The sequence below is a fragment of the Leucoraja erinacea genome, unplaced genomic scaffold (assembly GCF_028641065.1).
Source record: "Leucoraja erinacea ecotype New England unplaced genomic scaffold, Leri_hhj_1 Leri_115S, whole genome shotgun sequence".
Lineage (NCBI taxonomy): Eukaryota > Metazoa > Chordata > Chondrichthyes > Rajiformes > Rajidae > Leucoraja > Leucoraja erinaceus.
The window spans coordinates 215,001-238,027 of record NW_026575407.1 but is presented as its reverse complement, the minus strand read 5'-3'; the positions used below and the strand labels follow the sequence as shown (position 1 = coordinate 238,027).

The following is a 23,027-nucleotide window of genomic DNA, read 5'->3' as shown; positions in this document are numbered from 1 at the left end:
GAGTGTGGGAGTGACCCGGAGCAAACCCACATGGTCACAGGGAGAACGTGCAAACTCCGTACAGACAGCACCCGTAGTCAGGATCAAACCCGGGTTCTCTGGCACAGTAACTCCACCGCTGCTCCACAGTGTCGGCAGAATTATCAAGGGTCATCCATAACAACCACTTGTTATGGGTATGGCAAGCAGGTCACACAAGAGTTTAAGAAGGAACTGCAGATGCTGGAAAATCGAAGGTAGACAAAAGTGCTCCTCTCTCTCTTGCTCACACACTTGCCTTAACCTGCCCTTCGCTACATTCACTGCCAGAAGGAAAGGGAGTTTCCAGTCGGTGAGCATTTTTATTCGTTTAGTTGAGACGGCAGGTGAAATGTATTGTGTAGCAAAGATGAACGAAAGCCAACACAGTCCAACAAACCAATGTGAAAACGCACACCTCCAGATTCAGTTTTCCCCCAGTTGCTATCAGGCAACTGAACCATCCTACCACAACCAGCGAGCAGTCCTGATCTACTGTCAACCTCTTTGGAGACCCTGGGACTATCCTTGATCGGACTTTGCTGGCTTTACCTTGCACTGAACGTTATTCCCTTATGATCACTGTAAATGGATCATAGAAACATAGAAAATAGGTGCAGGAGTAGGCCATTCGACCCTTCAATATGATCATCCAACTCGGTATCCTGTACCTGCCTTCTCCCCATACCCCCTGATCCCTTTAGCCACAAGGGCCACATCTAACTCCCTCTTAAATATAGCCAATGAACTGTGGCCTCAACTATTTTCTGTGGAAGAGAATTCCACAGATTCACCACTCTCTGCGAGAAAAAAAAAGTTCTCATCTCGGTCCTAAAAGATTTCTCCCTTATCCTTAAACTGTGTGACCCCCTTGTTCTGGACTTCCCCAACATCAGGAACAATCTTCTTGCATCTAGCCTGTCCAACCCCTTAGGAATTTGGTAAGTTTCTATAAGATCCCCCCTCAATCTTCTGAATTCTAGCGAGTACAAGCCGAGTCTATCCAGTCTTTCTTCATGTGAAAGTCCTGCCATCCCAGCAATCAGTCTGGTGGCAAGAATGTATTTCCTCAGATTAGGAGACCAAAACTGCACGCAATACTCCAGGTGTGGTCTCACCAAGACCCTGTACAACTGCAGTAGAACCTCCCTGCTCCTATACTCAAATCCTTTTGCTATGATCGATTGTAATCATGTATTGTCTTTCTGCCAAATGCAACAAAAGCTTTTCAGTAGTTAGATAGGGCTCTTAAAGATAGCGGAGTCAGGGGATATGGGGAGAAGGCAGGAACGGGGAACTGATTGTGGATGACCAGCCATGAGCACATTGAATGGCAGTGCTGGCTCGAAGGGCCGAATGGCTCCATCTACGCTTCATGTTACCTCAGGTCAACACCAGCAGAGATTTGTCACACCCCAGGCATTCCTTCTTTACGGCAACACCACGGGTGCAGTTTATCTTCGCCCTGAGACTGGGTGGGTTTTCTCCTGGTTGTCCGGGTTTCCTGCGACACTCCAAACACAGAGGATTTCTTGGCCCTCTTGTAAATTGTTCCTAGTGTGTAGATGGTGCGTGTGGACGGGTTGATTGCCGGTCTCTAATGACTGTCCCCCCCCCACCATTCACGGCCAGCATGGAGGCCCCGCGGTAGAGTTGCTGCCTCACAGCGCCAGAGACTCGTGTTCGATCCAGATCACGGATGCCATGTTTGTACATTCTACCTGTGACCGTGTGGGGTTTCTCCAGTTTCCACCCACATTTCAAAGTTGTGCTGCAGGTGAATAAATTGCAAGCAAAATTGTCCCTAGGGTCCCAAGACAGGAGATCGATGGGCGGGAGGGACGCGGTGGGCCGAAGTGCCCATCTCCACGCTGTATGTCAACGCTAAATTGGGACGTTTCAACAAGCGGGAATCGTACCTTGTCCAAAAAGTTTGTAACTCTTAATTCTCAGTTAGAAGGGCCTCGACACGAAACGCCACCCGTTCATTCTCTCCTCCAGAGATGCTGCCAGTCCCGCTGAGTTACGGGCCTGTCCCACTTACGCGACTTTTTCAGCACCTGTCGTAGGTCTTTGCAGGTCGCCGAAAGTTTTCAACATGTTGAAAATCCAGCGGCAACCAGAAAGACGCTACCGACTCTTTGGGCGACTGAGGAGACGACTCACGGCCATACAGGCGACACGGATGAAGTTGTTCTTGTTCTGGTCGCCACTGGATTTTCAACACGTTGAGAATTTTCTGGCGACCTGCTACGACTATGACGGGTGCTGGCAGTCGCCGAAAAAGTTGCAGAAGTGGGACAGGCCCTTTACTCCAGCACTTTGTGCCGAACTCTTAACCTGTTCAATGACAAGTTTTTTTTTTTACACACACACACACACACACACTTAATGGCCATGACCCCAGTGTACTCAAGCGAGGCACTGGACAGATTAGGGATAGGATCAGCTTCCCACACACACACACACAGATCATTATCTCCAAGATACCATTTATTTACACCAGCCATTCAAAACCAAAATGGAACATTACATTCATTTTTTAAAAAAGCCGCACAAAATGGTTTTGTCTTTGCTCAAAAGAATCTGTACAGAAAATAAAGGGGTTGGCGATCGTGGGGGTCGATAAATAGTGTCACACTTGGCACATGAGGACAGGCGCTCCCTGGGTAAGACTCCATGTTGGTTGTGGGCAAGGGGAAGTTCCCTGGGTCAGACTCCATGTTGGTTGTGGGCAAGGGGAAGTTCCCTGGGCCAGACTCCATGTTGGTTGTGGGCAAGGGGAAGTTCCCTGGGTAAGACTCCATGTTGGTTGTGGGCAAGGGGAAATTCCCTGGGTCAGACTCCATGTTGGTTGTGGGCAAGGGGAAGTTCCCTGGGTCAGACTCCATGTTGGTTGTGGGCAAGGGGAGGTTCCCTGGGTCAGACTCCATGTTGGTTGTGGGCAAGGGGAAGTTCCCTGGGTCAGACTCCATGTTGGTTGTGGGCAAGGGGAAGTTCCCTGGGTCAGACTCCATGTTGGTTGTGGGCAAGTTCCCTGGGTCAGACTCCATGTTGGTTGTGGGCAAGGGGAAGTTCCCTGGGTAAGACTCCATGTTGGTTGTGGGCAAGGGGAAGTTCCCTGGGTCAGACTCCATGTTGGTTGTGGGCAAGGGGCGGTTCCCTGGGTCAGACTCCATGTTGGTTGTGGGCAAGGGGAAGTTCCCTGGGTCAGACTCCATGTTGGTTGTGGGCAAGGGGAAGTTCCCTGGCTCAGACTCCATGTTGGTTGTGGGCAGTGGCTGACGCAGTCACTCTGAAGCCGGCAGGAGTTCCCTGGCTACCGTGTAGGAAGGAACAGCAGGTGCCCGGTTTACACCAAAGACACGGACACAAAAAGCCGGAGTAACTCAGGCGGGACGGGCAGCACCGCTGGAGAGAAGGAAGGTGGTGGCGTTTCAGGTCCAAAGGCCGGAAACATCTGAAGAAGGGTCTCGACCCGAAACGTCGCCCATTCCTTCTCTCCAGAGATGCTGCCTGCATGTCCCGCTGAGTTACTCCAGCTTTTTGCGTCGATCTTCCCGGCTACAGTGCCAGGGCTGTAGAAGCACGTGGGGATCGTTCGGGTCGGTTTAAGCGCGCTATTCTCTAACTGGGCCGCACGACACCAAACGGGGGCAGTGGGATCGTGCTCTCGTGTGTAAACCTGCGCTCGCGTGTATACGTACACCGTGTATGTGGACAGAAAAAAAAAAAAAAAACCCAAAATCTCAAAACACTCCCCACCCAAACCCCGGGGGGGGGGAGTGGGGAAATATTCAACCCCAGCCTCCCGAAACAAAACCCTCCCGGCACAGACCCGACCCACACACAACGGTTCGAAAGTGCAGTTAATCTACAATATACAATCCAGTCCTGTCGACGGCCAGCTCCGGATTCCACGTTTTCCCCCCCCTCTCTCTCCCCCCCTCCACTCACCATAACCGAGACCCACACGCGCGCGCACACACACACGCACACGCACGCACGGGGGTTGGGGAGGACAACAACGTCCCAGCGGCGGAGAGGAACGGCCGGCAGCTTGCGGCCTCGTCGAGAACTTCACATTTCATTATCCCCCGGATCTCCAGTTGAATAAACACGGGAACCGTAGATGGAGGGGATCCCATTCCAGTCAGATCCCGGGGCTCGTAGGAGCAGAGAGATGATGCTTGATGGACAAGGTGAGGGTTGGGAGAAGGGGAGGGGATGGGACGGGGGGGCAGAAACAGGTCACATGGTTTCTGTCCGCAGACACACAGACGCACAAGTTGCCGGCCCGTCTGGCAGGGGTCGTCTAGCCTCAGCTGTGGGGATAGTACTGACTGTAGTTCCAAGGATTCTGATATCCATACGATCCGTAAGGCTGGCCAGAGAGCGAGAGAGAGAGAGAGTAAAACATTAGCACGACGACACAAGGTGGCCGTTATCATAGAAACACAGAAAATAGGTGGAGTAGGCCATTCGAGCCTGCACCGCCATTCGATATGATCATGGCTGATCATCCAACTCAGTATCCCATCCCTGCCTTCTCTCCATACCCCCTGATCCCACATCTAACTCTCTCTTAAATACAGCCAATGAACTGTGTGGCCTCAACTACCCTCTGTGGCAGAGAATTCCACAGATTCACCACACTCTCTGTGTGAAAAATGATTTTCTCATCTCGGTCCTAAAAGATTTCCCTCTTATCCTTAAACTGTGTGTGTGGCCCCTTGTTCTGGACTTCCCCAACAACGGGAATAATCTTCCTGCATCTAACCTGTCCCGACCCCTTATCGGGCAAAGGAACCGACTAGTTTCGGCCAGAATGGGCCATGGGACTGTGGGAGGAAACCCCACGGGGGGGTCATGGGGAGTCCGTGCAAACTCAGTACAGGCAGCACCCGCGCTCAGGATCGAACCGAAAAAAAAAACAAATATATAAATAAGTGGTATCAGGACCTGGTAACGGGAGGTAAAATAACAAAAACAGACTTCTTGGTAGTCCACAGGCGGAGTTTAGTGTTATAATAGAGCGATTGTTTCATTTTCTATCTCTTTCTTTTCTAGAGTCTATTTTCTCATGTGGCTTTACTTCCTTCTGGCTAACTTCTTTTCTAAGGGGCTTTCTTTTCCTAACACTCTTGCACTGCACGACTCTCTTGCACTTTCTTTACTTTCCTTACTTCTACCTTTTCTTAAAGCTCAAAAAAAAAATGAAGCGGTACAAAAAATGTATTAAGATATATGTGTTGTGTAGGATTGTAATTTACCTGTACTTCTAATAAAAATAAAATGTGAAAAAAAAAAAAAAAAACTCTTATCGCCGCGACTCCTATCGCCATAACACGGAGAGGTGACGCACCGGGCCATCGGGAGTCTTCTTCAGAGTGCGGACTCAATTTACAGAGGCCAATTGGTACATCGGCTTGTCTTTGGAATGTGGGAGCATCCAGGAGGCGAGGTTGGGGGAGGGGAGAATAAAGGGATGGGTGCACAGTGGAGTTGCTGCCTCCCAGCACCAGAGACCCGGGTTCGATCCCGACTACGGGCGCTGTCTGTACGGAGTTTGGACGTCCTCCCCGTGACCGAGTGGGATTTCTCCGGGTGCTCTGGATTCCTCCCACACTCTAAAGATGTGCAGGTTTGTCCCTAGTGTGTGTGTGTGTGTGTGTGTGTGTGTGTGTGTGTGTGTGTGTGTGTGTGTGTGTGTGTGTGTGTGTGTGTGTGTGTGTGTGTGTGTGTGTGTGTGTGTGTGTGTGTGTGTGTGTGTGTGTGGGTGTGTTCTACTGCAGTTGTACAGGGTCTTGGTGAGACCACACCTGGAGTATTGCATACAGTTTTGGTCTCCAAATCTGAGGAAGGACATTCTTGCCATAGAGGGAGTACAGAGACGGTTCACCAGACTGATTCCTGGGATGTCAGGACTGTCTTATGAAGAAAGACTGGATAGACTTGGTTTATACTCTCTAGAATTTAGGAGACTGAGAGAGGATCTTATAGAAACTTACAAAATTCTTAAGGGGTTGGACAGGCTAGATGCAGGAAGATTGCTCCCGATGTTGGGGAAGTCCAGGACAAGGGGTCACAGCTTAGCTTAAGGATAAGGGGGAAATCCTTTAAAACGAGATGAGAAGAACTTTTTTCACACAGAGAGTGGTGAATCTCTGGAACTCTCTGCCACAGAGGGTAGTTGAGGCCACAGTTCATTGGCTATATTTAAGAGGGAGTTAGATGTGGCCCTTGTGGCTAAGGGGATCAGAGGGTATGGAGAGAAGGCAGGTACGGGATACTGAGTTGGATGATCAGCCATGATCATATTGAATGGCGGTGCAGGCTCGAAGGGCCGAATGGCCTCTACTCCTGTACCTAATTTCTATGTTTCTATGTTTCAGATTCAGATTCAATTTTAATTGTCATTGTCAGTGTACAGTACAGAGACAACGAAATGCATTTCTATAGTGTTCGTGTGCGGGGATCGCTGGTCGGCGCGGACCCGGTGGGCCAAGGGCCCCGTTTCCGCGCTGTATCTCTAAACTACGCTAAACCCAAGACTAAATCAAACCTGAAACTAAACTAAACCCAACACCAACCAATTTTGGGTGGCGGAGAGCGGTAGAGTTGCTGCCTCACAGCACCAGAGACCCGGGTTCGATCCCGACTACGGGCGCTGTCTGTACGGAGTTTGTACCATTCTCCGCCTGACCAGCGTGGGTTTCCTCCGAGATCTTCGGTTTCCTCTAACATTTGACATCGACATGTTTGACATTTACAACGAGCCAATTAACCCACAAACCCGCACGTCTTTGTGGAGTGGACGTGCGGGTTTGTGGGATAATTGGCTTGGCGCAAATGTCAAATGTCCCCTAGTGGGTGTGGGATAGTGTCCGTGTGCGGGGGGGGGAGGCGTTTCCGCGCTGTATCTCTAAACACTGAACCAAAAAACCCACGACGACACTCGACCCAAAACCAAAAACGTTATGAGAGTTGTGTGAATTTGTGGAATTCCCTGCCACAGAGGGCAGTGGAGGCCGGATCACTGGATGGATTTAAGAGAGAGTTAGGTAGAGCTCTGGGGGCTGGTGGAGTCGAGGGAGAAGGCAGGAATGGGGTACTGATTGGGGATGATCACATTGAATGGTGGTGCTGGCTGGAAGGGCCGAACGGCCTACTCCTGCACCTATTGTTTATGTTTCTGAACAATCCAACCTAACGAGAGCTGTTTGGGCCGAAGGGCCGGTTTTCCACACGGCAGCCTACCTGGTACCAAGCGCTGTAGTTGTAAGCTGCCTGGCTGCTGCTGCTGCTGCTGCTGCTGTCTGCGGTGGCAAGGGCAGTGCTGCTGGCAGTGGTGGCGGCTGCTACAGCGGGTACGCTAACCACCACCCCCTCATCCGCCCGCACTTTCTTCTCCTCCGGCTCCTCCAGGCTTTGAGGAGCGAAGAGACAAAGACAAAAAAGTCAGAACGCGCTCACTTCATCTCCCCCTCCTCCAGATCTCCCCACTGGCCTCCCACTTGTACTCCAGAACCCACCCACCCATCTAGACTCCACTCTACGGGACCCTAACTATGGACACCCCCTCCACCAAACCCCCCGAGCCTCTCTCTTCACACACCCCCCCCCCCCCCTCCTCATCGATGATCCCACCCCCGTCCAAACACCTTCCCCCCCCCCCCCCCCCCAGATCTCCCCACTGTCCCCCCCCCCTACACCGGAAATTGGAGGAACACCACCCCATATTCCGCCTGGGCTGCTTGCGTCCTGATGGCATGAATGTTGAATTCTCCCAGTTTTCCTAGCCCTTGCTGTCTCCTCCCCTTCCCTTAACCCTCGAGCTGTCTCCTCCCATCCCCCCCCCCCCTCGGGCCCTCGGGCTCCTCCTCCCCTTTTTTTTTCCTTCCTTCTCCCCTCCCACCCCCCCATCAGGGTTTCGGCTCGAAACGTCGCCTATTTTCTTCGCTCCATAGATGCTGCTGCACCCGCTGAGTTTCTCCAGCAATTTTGTGTACCTTCGATCTTCCAGCATCTGCAGTTCCTTCTTGAAACCCATCTAGACCACACTCTACGGGACCCCACCTCCAGACACGTCCTCCTCCCCTCTCCAGACCCCCCCCCCCCCCCCCCCCCCCCCCACCTCTTCCAAACCCCCTCAGCCTCTCTCTTCTCACCCCCCCCCCCCCCCCCCGATGATCCCAGGAACAAATGGGTTAACATATGATGAGCATTTGTCGGCGCTGGGCCTGTACTCGCTGGAGTTTAGAAGGATGAGGGGGGGGGACCTCATTGAAACGTTCAGAATAGCGAAAGGCCTGGATAGAGCGGATGTGGAGAGGATGTTTCCACTGGTGGGAGAGTCTAGGACCAGAGGGCACAGCGTCAGAATTAAAGGAAGTTCCTTCGGGAAGGAGATGAGGGAGAATTTCTTCAGTCAGAGGGTGGTGAATCTGTGGAATTCTTTGCCACACAGACGGCTGGGGAGGCCACAAGTCAGTGGATATTTTTAAGGCAGAGATGGATAGATTCTTGATTAGTGCGGGTGTCAGGGGTTACGGGGAGAAGGCAGGAGAATGGGGTGAGGCGTGTGGGATAGATCAGCCATGATTGAATGGTGGAGTAGACTAGATGGGCCAAATTCTGCTCCGATCACTTATGACCATAATCCAGGACAAGGGGTCACAGCTTAAGGATAAGGGGGAAATCCTTTAAAACCGAGATGAGAAGAACTTTTTTCACACAGAGAGTGGTGAATCTCTGAAACTCTCTGCCACAGAGGATAGTTGAGGCCAGTTCATTGGCTGTATTTAAGAGGGAGTTAGATGTGGCCCTAGTGGCTAAGGGGATCAGGGGGTATGGAGAGAAGGCAGGTACGGGATACTGAGTTGGATGATCAGCCATGATCATATTGAAATGCGGTGCAGGCTCGAAGGGCCGAATGGCCTACTCCTGCACCTAATTTCTATGTTTCTATGACCCTCCACACACCCCCGCCTCCAGATCTCCCCCCCCCATCCCTCTCCAGATCCTTGCGCCCCCAAGGCAGATTCGAAAGCCCCCATCCACTTCCCCGCTCCCCAGACCCCTTGCCCCCTAACCATTACCACCACCAACCATCCTCACATCTCTTTCCCTTCCACCCTCCCCACCCCGTACAACTCCACCGATCGGTGTGTCGGAGGGAAGGGGGTTGCACCTCACCCGTTCTCTGCCGCTCGCTTCTTGTTCGAGTTCTGCTTGAGGAGTTTCTGGTGTTCATCGTAGGCGTGGAGCAAACTGCGGAGACGGGAGAGGCACAAAGAGAGCGTCAGACGCGGGGTGGGGGGCATCTGGGTAGAGCTGCCGCCTTGCCGCTCCGGAGCCCATTAAAGTCTAGTTTAGTTTTGAGATACAGCGCGGAAATCCAGGTTCAGGAATAGCTACTCCCCCACAGCCATCAGGCTATTAAACCCGGCTCGGACAAAACTCGGATTATTAATAACCCATTATCTGTTATTTGCACTTTATCCGTTTATTTATTCATGTGTGTGTATATTTATATTATGGTATATGGACACACTGATCTGTTTTGTAGTCAATGCCTACTATGTTCTACCCCCGCCAGTCTGAAGAAGGGTTTCGGCCCGAAACGTTGCCTATTTCCTTCGCTCCATAGATGCTGCTGCACCCGCTGAGTTTCTCCAGCTTTTTTGTGTAACCTACTATGTTCTGTTGTGCTGAAGCAAAGCAAGAATTTCATTGTCCTATACAGGGACACATGACAATAAACTCACTTGAACTTGAACTCGAAAGAGGCCCTTCGGCCAATAGAGTCCGCAACAACCACAGATCCCTGCACACGGATACTATCCAACACACACACACTAGGGACAATTTACATTTATGCCAAGCCAATTAACCAACAAACCTGTTGACCTGAGGTAACATGAAGCGTAGATGGAGTCTATTTCAATTTAGTTTTTTGTCATGTGTACCAATGGACAATAGGTGCAGGAGGAGGCCATTCGGCCCTTCGAGCAAGCACCGCCATTCAATATCATCACGGCTGATCATCCCCAATCGGTACCCCGTTCCTGCTTTCTCCCCATATCCGTTGAATCCGTTAGCCCTAAGAGCTAAATCTAACTCTCTCTTGAAAACATCCAGTGAATCGGCCTCCACTGCCTTCTGTGGCAGAGAATTCCACAGATTCACAACTCTCTGGGTGAAAAGGTTTTTCCTCATCTCAGTCCTAAATGGCCGACCCCTTATTCCTAAACTGTGTGTGACCCCTGGTTCTGGACTCCCCCAACACTGGGAACTTTTTTCTGCATCTAGCCTGTCCAATCCATTCAGAATTTTTATATGCTTCGATAAGATCCTCCTTTCATCCTTCTAAATTCCAGTAAATACAAGCCCAGTCGACCCATTCTCTCATCGTACGTTAGTCCCGCCATCCCGGGAATTAATGGCCGACTCCTGTATTATTAACTGGTGCCGTGGGAGGAAACCGAAGATCTGGGAGAGTCGGGATGGAAATCGGGTCTGCGGCGCCGTGAGGCTGCGACTCTACGCGCCGCGCCGTCCGTTTAATCACGGCGGCTCCGTCAGTCCGCGCACAAACTAGACGGCAGGCGGGACACTCACCTGCGGACACTGCAGCCGAAATCCTCCAGGAACTCGACTCTTCGCTGGGAGAAGATGATTTTGATCTCCAGAGGCAGGGAGCTGAGGAGCACCTGCTCAAAGCAGTGGAGGATGTTACTCTCGTTGAGTCGGACATCGCAGCTGAATTCCAGCTCCAACAGGTTGAGGTAAAGCTTCACGTTCTCCTGCAGGGGGACAGGGGCCCAATGGTACGTTAATGCCCCGCGCACCCCACCACAATGTTTAATCTAGACACAGTCATCATTGGCGATCACTCGAAGATCTTCCAACAGTGGCCTGGTGAGACCACACCTGGAGTATTGTGGGCAGTTTTGGTCCCCTAATTTGAGGAAGGACATTCTTGCTATTGAGGGAGCCCAGCGTAGGCTCACCAGGTTAATTCCCGGGATGGCGGGACTGTCATACGCTGAGAGAATGGAGCGGCTGTGGGCTTGTACACTCTGGAGTTTAGAAGGATGAGAGGGAATCTCATTGAAACATATAAGATTATTAAGGGTGTGGAGACGCAGGAAACATGTTCCCGATGTTGGGGCAGTCCAGAACCAGGGGCCACACACACAGTCAAGGATAAGGGGACAGACAGACAGAGACAGAGACACACACACAGACAATTTTTGCATTTATACCAAGGCCAATTAACCTACAGACCTGTACGTCTTTGCAGTGTGGGAGGGTATTGACGATCTCCGATAAAACAGTCGCGGAGAGACGGAGGGAGGGAGAGAGGGAGAGAGGGTGAGAGAGAGGGAGAGAGGGAGAGGGGGAGGGGGAAGAGAGATGGAGTGGGAGAGAGAGGAGGGAGAGGGAGAGGGGGAGGGAGGGAGAGGGGGAGGGAGAGAGAGAGAGAGGAGAGAGGGAGAGAGGGGGGGAGGGGGAGAGGGAGAGGGAGAGAGGGAGAGAGGGAGAGAGAGAGAGAGAGGGAGAGGGAGGGAGAGAGGGAGAGAGAGAGAGGGGGAGATGGAGAGAGAGGGAGAGAGGTGGAGGGAGAGGGAGAGGGAGAGGGAGAGAGGGAGAGAGATGGAGGGAGAGGGAGAGGGGGAGAGGGAGAGGGAGAGAGAGAGGAGAGAGAGGGAGGGAGAGAGGGAGAGAGGGAGAGAGGGAGAGAGAGAGGAGAGAGGGAGGGAGAGGGAGAGAGGAGAGGGGGAGAGAGGAGGAAGAGAGCGTGTGGGATAGTGTTAGTGTGCAGGGGCTGCTGGTCGGTGCAAACCCGGTGGGCCAAAGGGCCTGTTTCTGCGCTGTATCTCCAAACAAAACCAGACTATGAAATTCTGTTTTAGTTACAGTCTAGTCTATTGTCAGGTGCACCCCTGGGGTGCAGTGAAATTGTATCAGTTTTTTTTTTTACAGTGAGTCGCAGTTTAGTTTATTGTCACGAGTGCCCTCACCTTGTCTCCGTCGATGGCTTCGAGAAGAACCTTGCGGGCCTTGGCCAGGTTCTTCTGCACCTTCAGCAGCTGGCGGGAGAGCTTGATGGCGAAGAAGGACGAGAGGGGCGTCCCCTGGTGCAGCTCCACCGCCTCCCGCAGCAGCGCCTCCGCCTGCACCAGCTCGCCGCTGCGCCGCTCCAAGCTCACCCTCCGCAGGAGCACCATTGCCATGCCCGGCACTACCAGCTGGAAGGTCTTCAGGATGCGACGGGCCTCCTTGATATCACCTGGGCACAAGGCGGTGGAGAGAGATGAGTAGTGGGGTCACCAAGCGGAGGCAAACTATCGTGCTACATGCTTTTAATGTGCGTCGATAGAAAGAGTTAGAGGGGAGTTTAGGAAGGGACTGTGCAGATGCTGGAAAATCGAAGGGAGACAAAAATGCTGGAGAAACTCAGCGGGTGCAGCAGCATCTATGGAGCGAAGGAAATAGGCAACGTTTCGGGCCGAAACACTTCCTTCAGGCACGGTGGAGCTGCTGCCTCGCAGCGCCAGAGACCCGGGTTCCACCCCGGCTACGGGTGCTGTCTGTACGGAGTTTGCACGTTCTCCCCGCGGGGTTTTTCCTCCTAGATTTTCCGGCTTTCCTCCTGCACTCCAGGTTTATTGCCTCGGTAGAACCGCCTGAATTTTGTAGTCGGCAGGGCAGCGCTCTGCGTATCGCCAACTTGGGACAATTTAAACATTTTTGTCAAGCCAATTAATCAATCCAATTATCAGACAAACCGGCACGTCTTTGTGGAGTGTGGGAGGAAACCGAAGATCTCGGGAGAAAACGCCATGCAGGTCGCGGGGAGAACGTGCAAACTCCGCACAGACAGCACCCGTGGTCGGGATCGAACTCGGGTCTCTGGCGCAGTAGTTTGCTGTAAGGCAGAAACTCTACCGCTGTGCCACCGTGAATAGACCCAAGTGCGTGTGTGTGTGTGTGTGTGTGTGTGTGTGTGTGTGTGTGTGTGTGTGTGTGTGTGTGTAGGATATAATGTTGATGTGCGGAGATCGCTGGTCGGCGCGGACCCGGTGGGCCGAAGGGCCTGTGAAGGGCCTTAAGGGGTTGGACGGGCTAGATGCAGGAAGATTGTTCCCGATGTTGGGGAAGTCCAGGACAAGGGGTCACAGCTTAAGGATAAGGGGGAAATCCTTTAAAACCGAGATGAGAAGAACTTTTTTCACACAGAGAGTGGTGAATCTCTGGAACTCTCTGCCACAGAGGGTAGTTGAGGCCACACAGTTCATTGGCTATATTTAAGAGGGAGTTAGATGTGGCCCTTGTGGCTAAGGGGATCAGGGGGTATGGAGAGAAGGCAGGTACGGGATACTGAGTTGGATGATCAGCCATGATCATATTGAATGGCGGTGCAGGCTCGAAGGGCCGAATGGCCTACTCCTGCACCTAATTTCTATGTTTCTATGTTTCTATGTTTTCCACGCTGTATCTCTAAAAACTGAAAGCAAGGTGGGGAGGGGGGGGGGGAAAGAGAGATCTGTGGGGGGGGGGGGGGGGCACAAACCGGAGGCAGCAGGAAGGCAAACTGACGTGCAAAGCTCAGCGCCCCGTGCTTTTAATGCCCGTTTGCATGTTGATAGAAAGATAGTTGAATCCATTCCTAGGTTCCAGGAGCACAACAAGGCTATTCGGCCCATCAAGTCTACTCTGCCATTCAATCGTGGCTGATCTATCTCTCCCTCTCAACCCCAGTCTCCTGCCTTCTCCCCATTACCCCTGACACCCGCACTAATTAAGAATCTCTAAATCTCCACTGTAAAAATATCCACTGACTTGGCCTCCACAGCCCTCTGTTGCAATCAATTCCACAGATTCACCACCCTCTGACGAAATAAATTCCTCCCCATCTTCTTTCTAAAGGTACATCAATTTATATGAGAGAATTTATATGCTGAGAGAATGGAGCGGCTGGGCTTGTACACTCTGGAGTTCCGAAGGATGAGAGGTGATCTCATTGAAACATATAAGATTATTAAGGGTTTGGACACGCTACAGGCAGGAAACATGTTCCCGATGTTGGGGGAGTCCAGAACCAGGGGCCACACACAATTTAAGAATAAGGAGTAAGCCATTTAGAACGGACACTTTTTCTCACAGAGAGTTGCGAGTCTGTGGAATTCTCTGCCTAAGAGGGCGGTGGAGGCCAGTTCTCTGGATGCTTTCAAGAGAGAGCTAGATAGGGCTCTTAAAGATAGTGAAGTCAGGGGATATGGGGAGAAGGCAGGAACGGGGTACTGATTGGGGATGATCAGCCATGATCACATTGAATGGCAGTGCTGGCTCGAAGGGCCGAATGGCCTCTACTCCTGCATCCATTGTATTCTTACACAACTCTTACCGCTGCGCACAAAATGTCATTGTCCTATCTTGTGGGTAATGAAGTAGATTTTCAAAGTCTACAGAGAGATTTAGGCCATTTGGAAGAGTGGGCTGAAAGATGGCAGATGGAGTTTAATGCTGATAAGTGCGAGGTGCTACATCTTGGCAGGACAAATTAAAATTGGACGTACATGGTAAATGGGAGTGAATTGAGGAATACAGTTGAACAGAGGGATCTGGGAATAACTATGCACAGTTCCCTGAAGGTGGAATCGCATGTAGATAGGGTGGTAAAGAAAGCTTTCGGTGTGCTGGCCTTTATAAATCAGAGCATTGAGTATAGAAGTTGGGATGTAATGTTAAAATTGTACAAGGCATTGGTGAGGCCAATGGTGAGTATGGTGTACAATTTTGGTCACCTAATTATAGGAAGGATGTCAACAAAATAGAGAGAGTACAGAGGAGATTTACCAGAATGTTGCCTGGGTTTCAGCAACTAAGTTACAGAGAAAGGTTGAACAAGTTAGGTCTTTATTCTTTGGAGCGCAGAAGGTTAAGGGGGGACTTGATAGAGGTCTTTAAAATGATGAGAGGGACAGACAGAGTTGACGTGGATAAGCTTTTCCCACAGAGAGTAGGGAAGATTCAAACAAGAGGACATGACTTGAGAATTAAGGGACAGATTCAATTCAGATTCAATTTTAATTGTCATTGTCAGTGTACAGTACAGAGACAACGAAATGCATTTAGCATCTCCCTGGAAGAGCGACATAGCACATGATTTGAATAAATAATAAAAAAAGTGTCCGGGGGGGGGGGGGGGGGGGGGGGGGGGGGGGGGTGATTGGGTGGGTGGGATTGGCAGTCACCGAGGTACGTTGTTGAGTAGAGTGACAGCCGCCGGAAAGAAGCTGTTCCTCGACCTGCTGGTTCAGCAACGGAGAGACCTGTAGCGCCTCCCGGATGGTAGGAGGGTAAACAGTCCATGGTTGGGGTGAGAGCAGTCCTTGGCGATGCTGAGCGCCCTCCGCAGACAGCGCTTGCTTTGGACAGACTCAATGGAGGGGAGCGAGGAACCGGTGATGCGTTGGGCAATGTTCACCAGAAGTTTAAGGGGTAACATGAGGGGGAACTTCTTTACTCAGAGAGTGGTAGCTGTGTGTGGAATGAGCTTCCAGTGGAAGTGGTGGAGGCAGGTTCGATTTTATCATTTAAAAATAAATTGGATAGGTATATGGACGGGAAAGGAATGGAGGGTTATGGTCTGAGTGCGGGTGGATGGGACAAGGGGAGAATAAGTGTTCGGCACGGACTGGAAGGGCCGAGTGGCCTGTTTCCGTGCTGTAATTGTTATATGGTTATATGACAATTTATTGATTGCTTATATTCTATGTCGCTCTTCTGGGGAGATGCTAACTGCATTTCGTTGTCTCTGTCCTGTACATTGTACAATGACATTAAACTTTGAATACGAATAAACTCTCTTGACTCTGAAGAGAAAAAGCGCGTGCTCGAGAGGTTGAGAGTATCATCACAGTATGGTATGGCAACTGCTCTGTCTCCCACCGGAAGGCATTGCAGAGGGTGGTGAAAATTGCCCAACGCATCACCGGTTCCCCGCTCCCCTCCATTGAGTCTGTCCAAAGCAAGCGCTGTCTGCGGAGGGCGCTCAGCATCGCCAAGGACTGCTCTCGCCCCAACCATGGACTGTTTACCCTCCTACCATCCGGGAGGCGCTACAGGTCTCTCCGTTGCCGAACCAGCAGGTCGAGGAACAGCTTCTTCCCGGCGGCTGTCACTCTACTCAACAACGTACCTCGGTGACTGCCAATCACCACCCCCCCCCCCGGACACTTATTATTATTTATTCAAATCGTTTGCTATGTCGCTCTTCCAGGGAGATGCTAAATGCATTTCGTTGTCTCTGTACTGTACACTGACAATGAAAATTAAAATTGAATCTGAATCTGAATTGAATCTGAATCTGAGCACCCCCCCCCCCCCTTACCTTGCTGTTCCTCGAAGGCAGCCCACAGGAGATGCAGGGTGGGCTTCTTGGGCAAGTGGACCATGCAAGCCCTCTGGAAGACATTGCGGACAGCCTCCACGCTGTGGTTCTCCAGATACTTGGCGTACTGCGGGAGGGAGGAGGCGGGAGAGAGAGAGAGAGAGAGAGAGAGAGAGAGGGAGTGAGGCAAGACCGAGCCCCGGTCCCAGTGTGGCATCAATTAATTAAAATAAAAAGACATATCGTGGAACAAAAATGAAACAGCTTATTGAGAACTGGAGGGGGCACTCACAGTGGAAACACGCTTACACATTTCTTCAGCAAATCCTTAACTTCTTTAGTTTTGTAGCAACACGTGCAGATAAAACAGCAATGGAATTAAAAGATTATGTTAGAAGTCAGATCATCAAAGTAAAACGTGAAATTCTTTGTTGGAACGCTTGCAAAAAATAAAATTAAGAAACACGAAATTAATAACTAATGAACGCCGCCAGTGTGGAGGTCAGAACCACAGCTGGGGGGGGGGGGCGAGGTTTGCAGGGGGGAGGGGGTTCACCTTGATCCAGAAGTCCTCGTACAGAGCACAGGCGATCACACCGCGTTCAAACAATACCAGAACACGTTCGTTGGTGCCGTTGGTCATCTCGAAGTCCAGGTAGTCCTTCCAGTTCTTCAGCTGGACCCTCTCCAGGGGCTTGACGTGGAAGTAGGGTCGCTTGATCTGAAGGGGGGGGGGGGGGGGGGGGGGGGGGGGGAGAGAAAGAGGTCGACGAGGCGGGGGGGGTGAGTAATGACGGCAGGGGGGGGGAAACCTTGTGCGTGCGCGGTCGGTCATCTCTGGTCTTTGCCCAACCCAGTCTGACTTTTAACCCCCCCCCCCCCCCCCCTGCATAACCGGCTTGGTATCTCCCCAACCCCCCCCCCCCTTGCATAATCTCCTCCAAACCCCTTGGTATCTCCCCAACCCCCCCCCCCCCCCCCCTTGCATAAACCGGCTTGGTATCCCCCGCCCCCCCCCCCCCCGTTCGCCTTTAGAGTCAAACAGCTTAGTATGTCCCTTCGGCCCAACTTGCCCACCCCGACCAATATGTTCCATCTACATTGGTCCCATCTGCCTGCGTTTGGCCCATATCCATCCCTCCAAACCTGTCACAGAGTGATACAGAGTGGAAACAGGCCCTTCGGCCCAACTTGCCCACCCCGACCAACATGTCCCAGCCATACTAGTCCCACCTGCCTGCGTTTGGCCCATATTCCTCTAAACCCGTCATAGAAACATAGAAATTAGGTGCAGGAATAGGCCATTCGGCCCTTCGAACCTGCACCGCCATTCAATATGATCATGGCTGATCATCCAACTCAGTATCCCATACCTGCCTTCTCTCCATACCCCCTGATCCCCTTAGCCACAAGGGCCACATCTAACTCCCTCTTAAATATAGCCAATGAAATGGCCTCAACTACCCTCTGTGGCAGAGAGTTCCAGAGATTCACCACTCTCTGTGTGAAAAAAGTTCTTCTCATCTCGGTTTTAAAAGATTTCCCCCTTATCCTTAAGCTGTGACCCCTTGTCCTGGACTTCCCCAACATCGGGAACAATCTTCCTGCACTAGTCCCACCTGCCCGCGTTTGGCCCATATCCCTCCCTCCAAACCTGTCACAGAGTGATACAGCGTGGAAACAGGCCCTTCGGCCCAACTTGCCCACCCCGACCAACATGTCCCAGCCACACTAGTCCCACCTGCCTGCGTTTGGCCCATATTCCTCTAATCCTGTCCTAGCCATGTACCGGTCTAATTGCTTCTTAAACATTGCAATAAGTCCCAGCCTCAACTACCTACTCTGGCAGCTCGTTCGTTCCAGACACCCACCACCCTCTGTGTGAAAAGGTTACTCCTCAGATTCCCCATTAAGCCTCCTTCCCCCCCCACCTCACCTTAAACCCATGTCCTCTGGTTCTCGATTCCCCTACTCTGGGCAAGACTCTGTGCATCTACCCGATCTATTCCCTTTATGATCTTGTACACCTCTATGAGATCACCCCCTCATCCTCCTGAGCTCCAGGGAATAGAGACCCAGCATAGACACAAAACGCTGCAGTAACTCAGCGGGACAGGCAACATCTCTGGGGAGGAGGAATGAGTGACGTTTCGGGTCGAGACCCTTCTTCAGACCGACCCATCCAACACTTCTCTCCAGAGACACTGCCTGTCATAGAAACATAGAAAATAGGTGCAGGAGTAGAGGCCATTCGGCCCTTCGAGCCTGCACCGCCATTCAATATAATCATGGCTGATCATCCAACTCAGTATCCCATACCTGCCTTCTCTTCATACCCCCTGATCCCCTTAGCCACAAGGGCCACATCTAACTCCCTCTTAAATATAGCCAATGAACTGTGGCCTCAACTACCCTCTGTGGCAGAGAGTTCCAGAGATTCGCCACTCTCTGTGTGAAAAAAAGTTCTTCTCATCTCGGTTTTAAAGGATTTCCCCCTTATCCTTAAGATGTGACCCCTTGTCCTGGACTTCCCCAACATCGGGAGCAATCTTCCTGCATCTAGCCTGTCCAACCCCTTAAGAATTTTGTAAGTTTCTATAAAATCCCCTCTCAATCTCCTAAATTCTAGAGAGTATAAACCAAGTCTATCCAGTCTTTCTTCATAAGACAGTCCTGACATCCCAGGAATCAGTCTGGTGAACCATCTCTGCACTCCCTCTATGGCAATAATGTCCTTCCTCAGATTTGGAGACCAAAACTGTACGCAATACTCCAGGTGTGGTCTCACCAAGACCCTGTACAACTGCAGTAGAACCTCCCTGCTCCTACACTCAAATCCTTTTGCAATGAAAGCTAACATACCATTCGCTGTCCTCACTGAGTTACTCCAGCATTTTGAGCCTATCTTCGATTTAAGTCAGATTTCTTCATACACATTAGAGTTCCTGCCTTTGTTCAGCAAAATCCACCATGCATGGTCTTCCCACGCACACACACACACACACACACACACAATCAGTCCGAAATAGGGTCACCTATCCATGTTATTCACGGATGTTGCCTGACCCGCTGTGTTACTCCAGCATTTTAGACCACAAGACACAGGGGGCAGAATTAGGCCATTCGGCCCTTCAATCATGGCTGCTCTACTTCACCCCCTCAATCCCATTCTCCTGCCTTCAACAATAGGCAATAGGTGCAGGAGTAGGCCATTCGGCCCTTCGACCCAGTACTGCCATTCAATGTGATCATAGCTGATCACCCCCAATCCTTACCCTGTTCCTGCCTTCTACCCATATCCCCTGACTCCGCTATCTTTAAGAGCCCTATCTAGCTCGCTCTTGAAAGTATCCAGAGAACCGGCCTCTGAGGCAGAGAATTCCACAGACTCGCAACTCTCTGTGTGAAAAAGTGTTTCCTCGTCTCCGTTCTAAATGGCCGACCCCTTATTCTTAAACTGTGTGTGTGTGTGTGTGTGTGTGTGGCCCCTGGTTCTGGACTCCCCCAACATCGGGAACATGTTTCCTGCCTCTAGCGTGTCCAATCCCTTAATAGTCTTTAAGAGGGAACTGCAGATGCTGGAGAATCGAAGGTTACACAAAAAAGCTGGAGAAACTCAGCGGGTGCAGCAGCATCTATGGAGCGAAGGAGATAGGCAACGTTTCGGGTCTGAAGAAGGGTTTCGGCCCGAAACGTTGCCTATCTCCTTCGCTCCATAGATGCTGCTGCACCCGCTGAGTTTCTCCAGCTTTTTTGTGTAACCCTTAATAGTCTTATATGTTTCAATGAGATCGCCTCTCATCCTTCTAAACTCCACAGAGTGTACATGCGGGCGCTGAGAGGCAGCGACGCTACCGCTGCAACACCGTGCCGCCCCCTCACGCTCTCTCTAAAACCGCGCGCGGCCAGTCCCGTAAAGATGGCGGAGAGAATCTGTGTCTAATCCATTCTGTGTCTGAGAGAGTGGCGGGAGCTTTTCACCACATCCTACCCGCACCGTACGTCCTTTTATTGTAAGGCTGTGCCCTCTGGTCCCAGACTCTCCCGTTACCATCGGCCCGCCCGGCTTCGCCCTTACCGACTCCTCGAAGTGCCACCGCTTGCTGACCTCCACTTCGTTCACGAGGTACGTCTCCTGCCGAGTGGCCTCCAGGTGGGCTCGGATCTTCTCCAGCTCCTTGTCGGCCTGGCCAGGGGGCGAGAGGGGAAGGGACAAGAGGGTCAAAGGGTCCCACGGAGAGTCCTCCGCGCCACACGAGTTCAGCGGCGCTCGAGACCCCAACCCGCGTCTTAAAAAGTCTTTTAACATAGAAATTAGGTGCAGGAGTAGAGGCCATTCGGCCCTTCGAGCCTGCACCGCCATTCAATATGATCGTGGCTGATCATCCAACTCAGTATCCCGTACCTGCCTTCTCTCCATACCCCCTGATCCCCTTAGCCACATCTAACTCCCTCTTAAATATAGCCAATGAACTGGCCTCAACTACCCTCTGCGGCAGAGAGTTCCAGAGATTCACCACTCTCTGTGTGAAAAAAAGTTCTTCTCATCTCGGTTTTAAAAAAGGATTTCCCCTTTATCCTTAAGCTGTGACCCCTTGTCCTGGACTTCCCCAACATCGGGAACAATCTTCCTGCATCTAGCCTGTCCAACCCCTTAAGAATTTTGTAAGTTTCTATAAGGTCCCCTCTCAATCTTCTAAATTCTAGAGAGTATAAACCAAGTCTATCCAGTCTTTCTTCATAAGACAGTCCTGACATCCCAGGAATCAGTCTGGTGAACCGTCTCTGCACTCCCTCTATGGCAATAATGTCCTTCCTCAGATTTGGAGACCAAAACTGTACGCAATACTCCAGGTGTGGTCTCACCAAGACCCTGTACAACTGCAGTAGAACCTCTCTGCTCCTATACTCAAATCCTTTGCAATGAAAGCTAACATACCATTCCATTAAGAAGGAACTGCAGATGCTGGAAAATTGATGGTAGACAAAAATGCTGGAGGAACACAGCGGGTGCAGCGGCATCTATGGAGCGAAGGAAATATGCGACGTTTGTGGCCGAAACCCTTGGGTTTCGGCCAGAAACGTTGCCTATTTCCTTCGCTCCATAGATGCTGCTGCACCCGCTGAGTTTCTCCAGCACTTTTGTCTACCCACGTCTTAAAAAAAAAAAAACGATCGCAGCAGAATCGGGACATTCGGCCGCAGAGCGACTCAGCGAGAAAACAGGCCCTTCGGCCCGACATGCCCATGCCGGCCAACACGTCCCAGCTACACTAGTCCCAATGACAAAAAAAACCCCGAAAGGCACAAAGGACAAACGGGAAGGGAGAACAATGGAGGGGGGGGTGTGTGGGATGTGGATACTTTGGAACTTTGTCACTGCCCTTTACGTAGCGACTGTTTGTATACCTTGCAACGAATTTCACTGTGACTTGTCACATGTGACTATAAAATAATTGTTTATCTCGACGGCCGAGATCTCCCCCACCCCCCCTTTCGGTCACCTTCTCCTGGTCCCTGGTCCCCACCCCCGGAGGGGGGTCGTCCCCGGGGGGCCCCTCGTCGATGTCGGCCTCCGCCGCCGCCAGGCTGGTCACCACCTCCGAGCGCAGCCGCAGGAACTCGTCCGTGGAGAGAACGTCCTTCGGCGAGTAGCCCTGCACGTGCTCCTTAAACCTGCGCGAGGGGGGGGGGGAGGAGGGAGGGGGGGGGAGGGGGAGGGGGAGGGGGAGAGAGAGAGAGATGGGAGAGAGAGAGAACCACAGTGGGTCGCTTCCCCGGGTTTGTCTCCAGTCAGGGGTTGGGGACATTACGCTTCCCGCGGTCCCTTGTGTCCCAAGGCATGGCCCCCCAGTTTGAGCAGGCTAGGGCGTCATCACCTCAGAGGGCGGTGGAGGCCGGTTCTCTGGATGCTTTCGAGAGCGAGCTAGATAGGGCTCTTAAAGATCGCGGAGGGATATGGGGAGAAGGCAGGAACGGGGTACTGATTGGGGATGATCGGCCATGATCACATTGAATGGCGGTGCTGGCTCGAAGGGCCGAATGGCCTCTACTCCTGCACCTATTGTCTACGCTAGAAGATCGGTGGTGGATCTGTACCAACCCTGCATTGATCCGGCCCTTTGAGAATAGGGAAGATTCAAACAAGAGGACATGACTTCAGAATTAAGGGACAGAAGTTTAGGGGTAATATGAGGGGGAGCTTCTTTACGCAGAGAGTGGTGGCGGTGTGGAATGAGCTCCCAGTGGAAGTGGTGGAGGCAGGTTCATTGGTATCATTTAAAAATAAATTGGATAGGCATATGGATGAGAAGGGAATGGAGGGTTATGGTATGAGTGCTGGCAGGTGGGACTAAGGGGAAAAAAAATTTGTTCGGCACGGACTTGTAGGGCCGAGATGGCCTGTTTCCGTGCTGTAATTGTTATATGGTTACACGCACTCCCCCCCTCCCTCTCCCCTCCATCCTCCCACACTCACTTCTCAAAGTGGTGGCTGTACAGCTGAGTGGGGATGCAGAGTAGCCGGTCATAGATGGCGGTGACGGCCTTCAGCCGCCCCTGCTCTTTCTCCCAGCTCACGTACATGTCCCACAGTCGGTCGGAA

General features: G+C 51.7%; 1 protein-coding gene across 1 annotated transcript in view; it reads right to left on the bottom strand.

Moving 5' to 3' along the window:
- Positions 1-3,050: 3,050 nt before the first annotated feature.
- The window catches only part of LOC129715392 (pre-mRNA-processing factor 39-like), a 35,660-nt gene continuing 15,683 nt past the window's right edge, over positions 3,051-23,027 (bottom strand). Inside the window, exons 5-14 of the mRNA XM_055665279.1 lie at positions 22,902-23,027; positions 21,928-22,099; positions 20,502-20,609; positions 16,980-17,144; positions 16,424-16,550; positions 12,048-12,316; positions 10,642-10,826; positions 9,217-9,291; positions 7,279-7,447; positions 3,051-4,402 (exon numbers count right to left, since the gene is read on the bottom strand). The exon at positions 22,902-23,027 is cut by the window's right edge and continues 42 nt beyond it. Coding sequence (XP_055521254.1) covers positions 4,340-4,402; positions 7,279-7,447; positions 9,217-9,291; positions 10,642-10,826; positions 12,048-12,316; positions 16,424-16,550; positions 16,980-17,144; positions 20,502-20,609; positions 21,928-22,099; positions 22,902-23,027 — 1,459 coding nt within the window. The 3' untranslated portion in view covers positions 3,051-4,339. The remainder of the gene's footprint in view (positions 4,403-7,278; positions 7,448-9,216; positions 9,292-10,641; positions 10,827-12,047; positions 12,317-16,423; positions 16,551-16,979; positions 17,145-20,501; positions 20,610-21,927; positions 22,100-22,901) is intronic.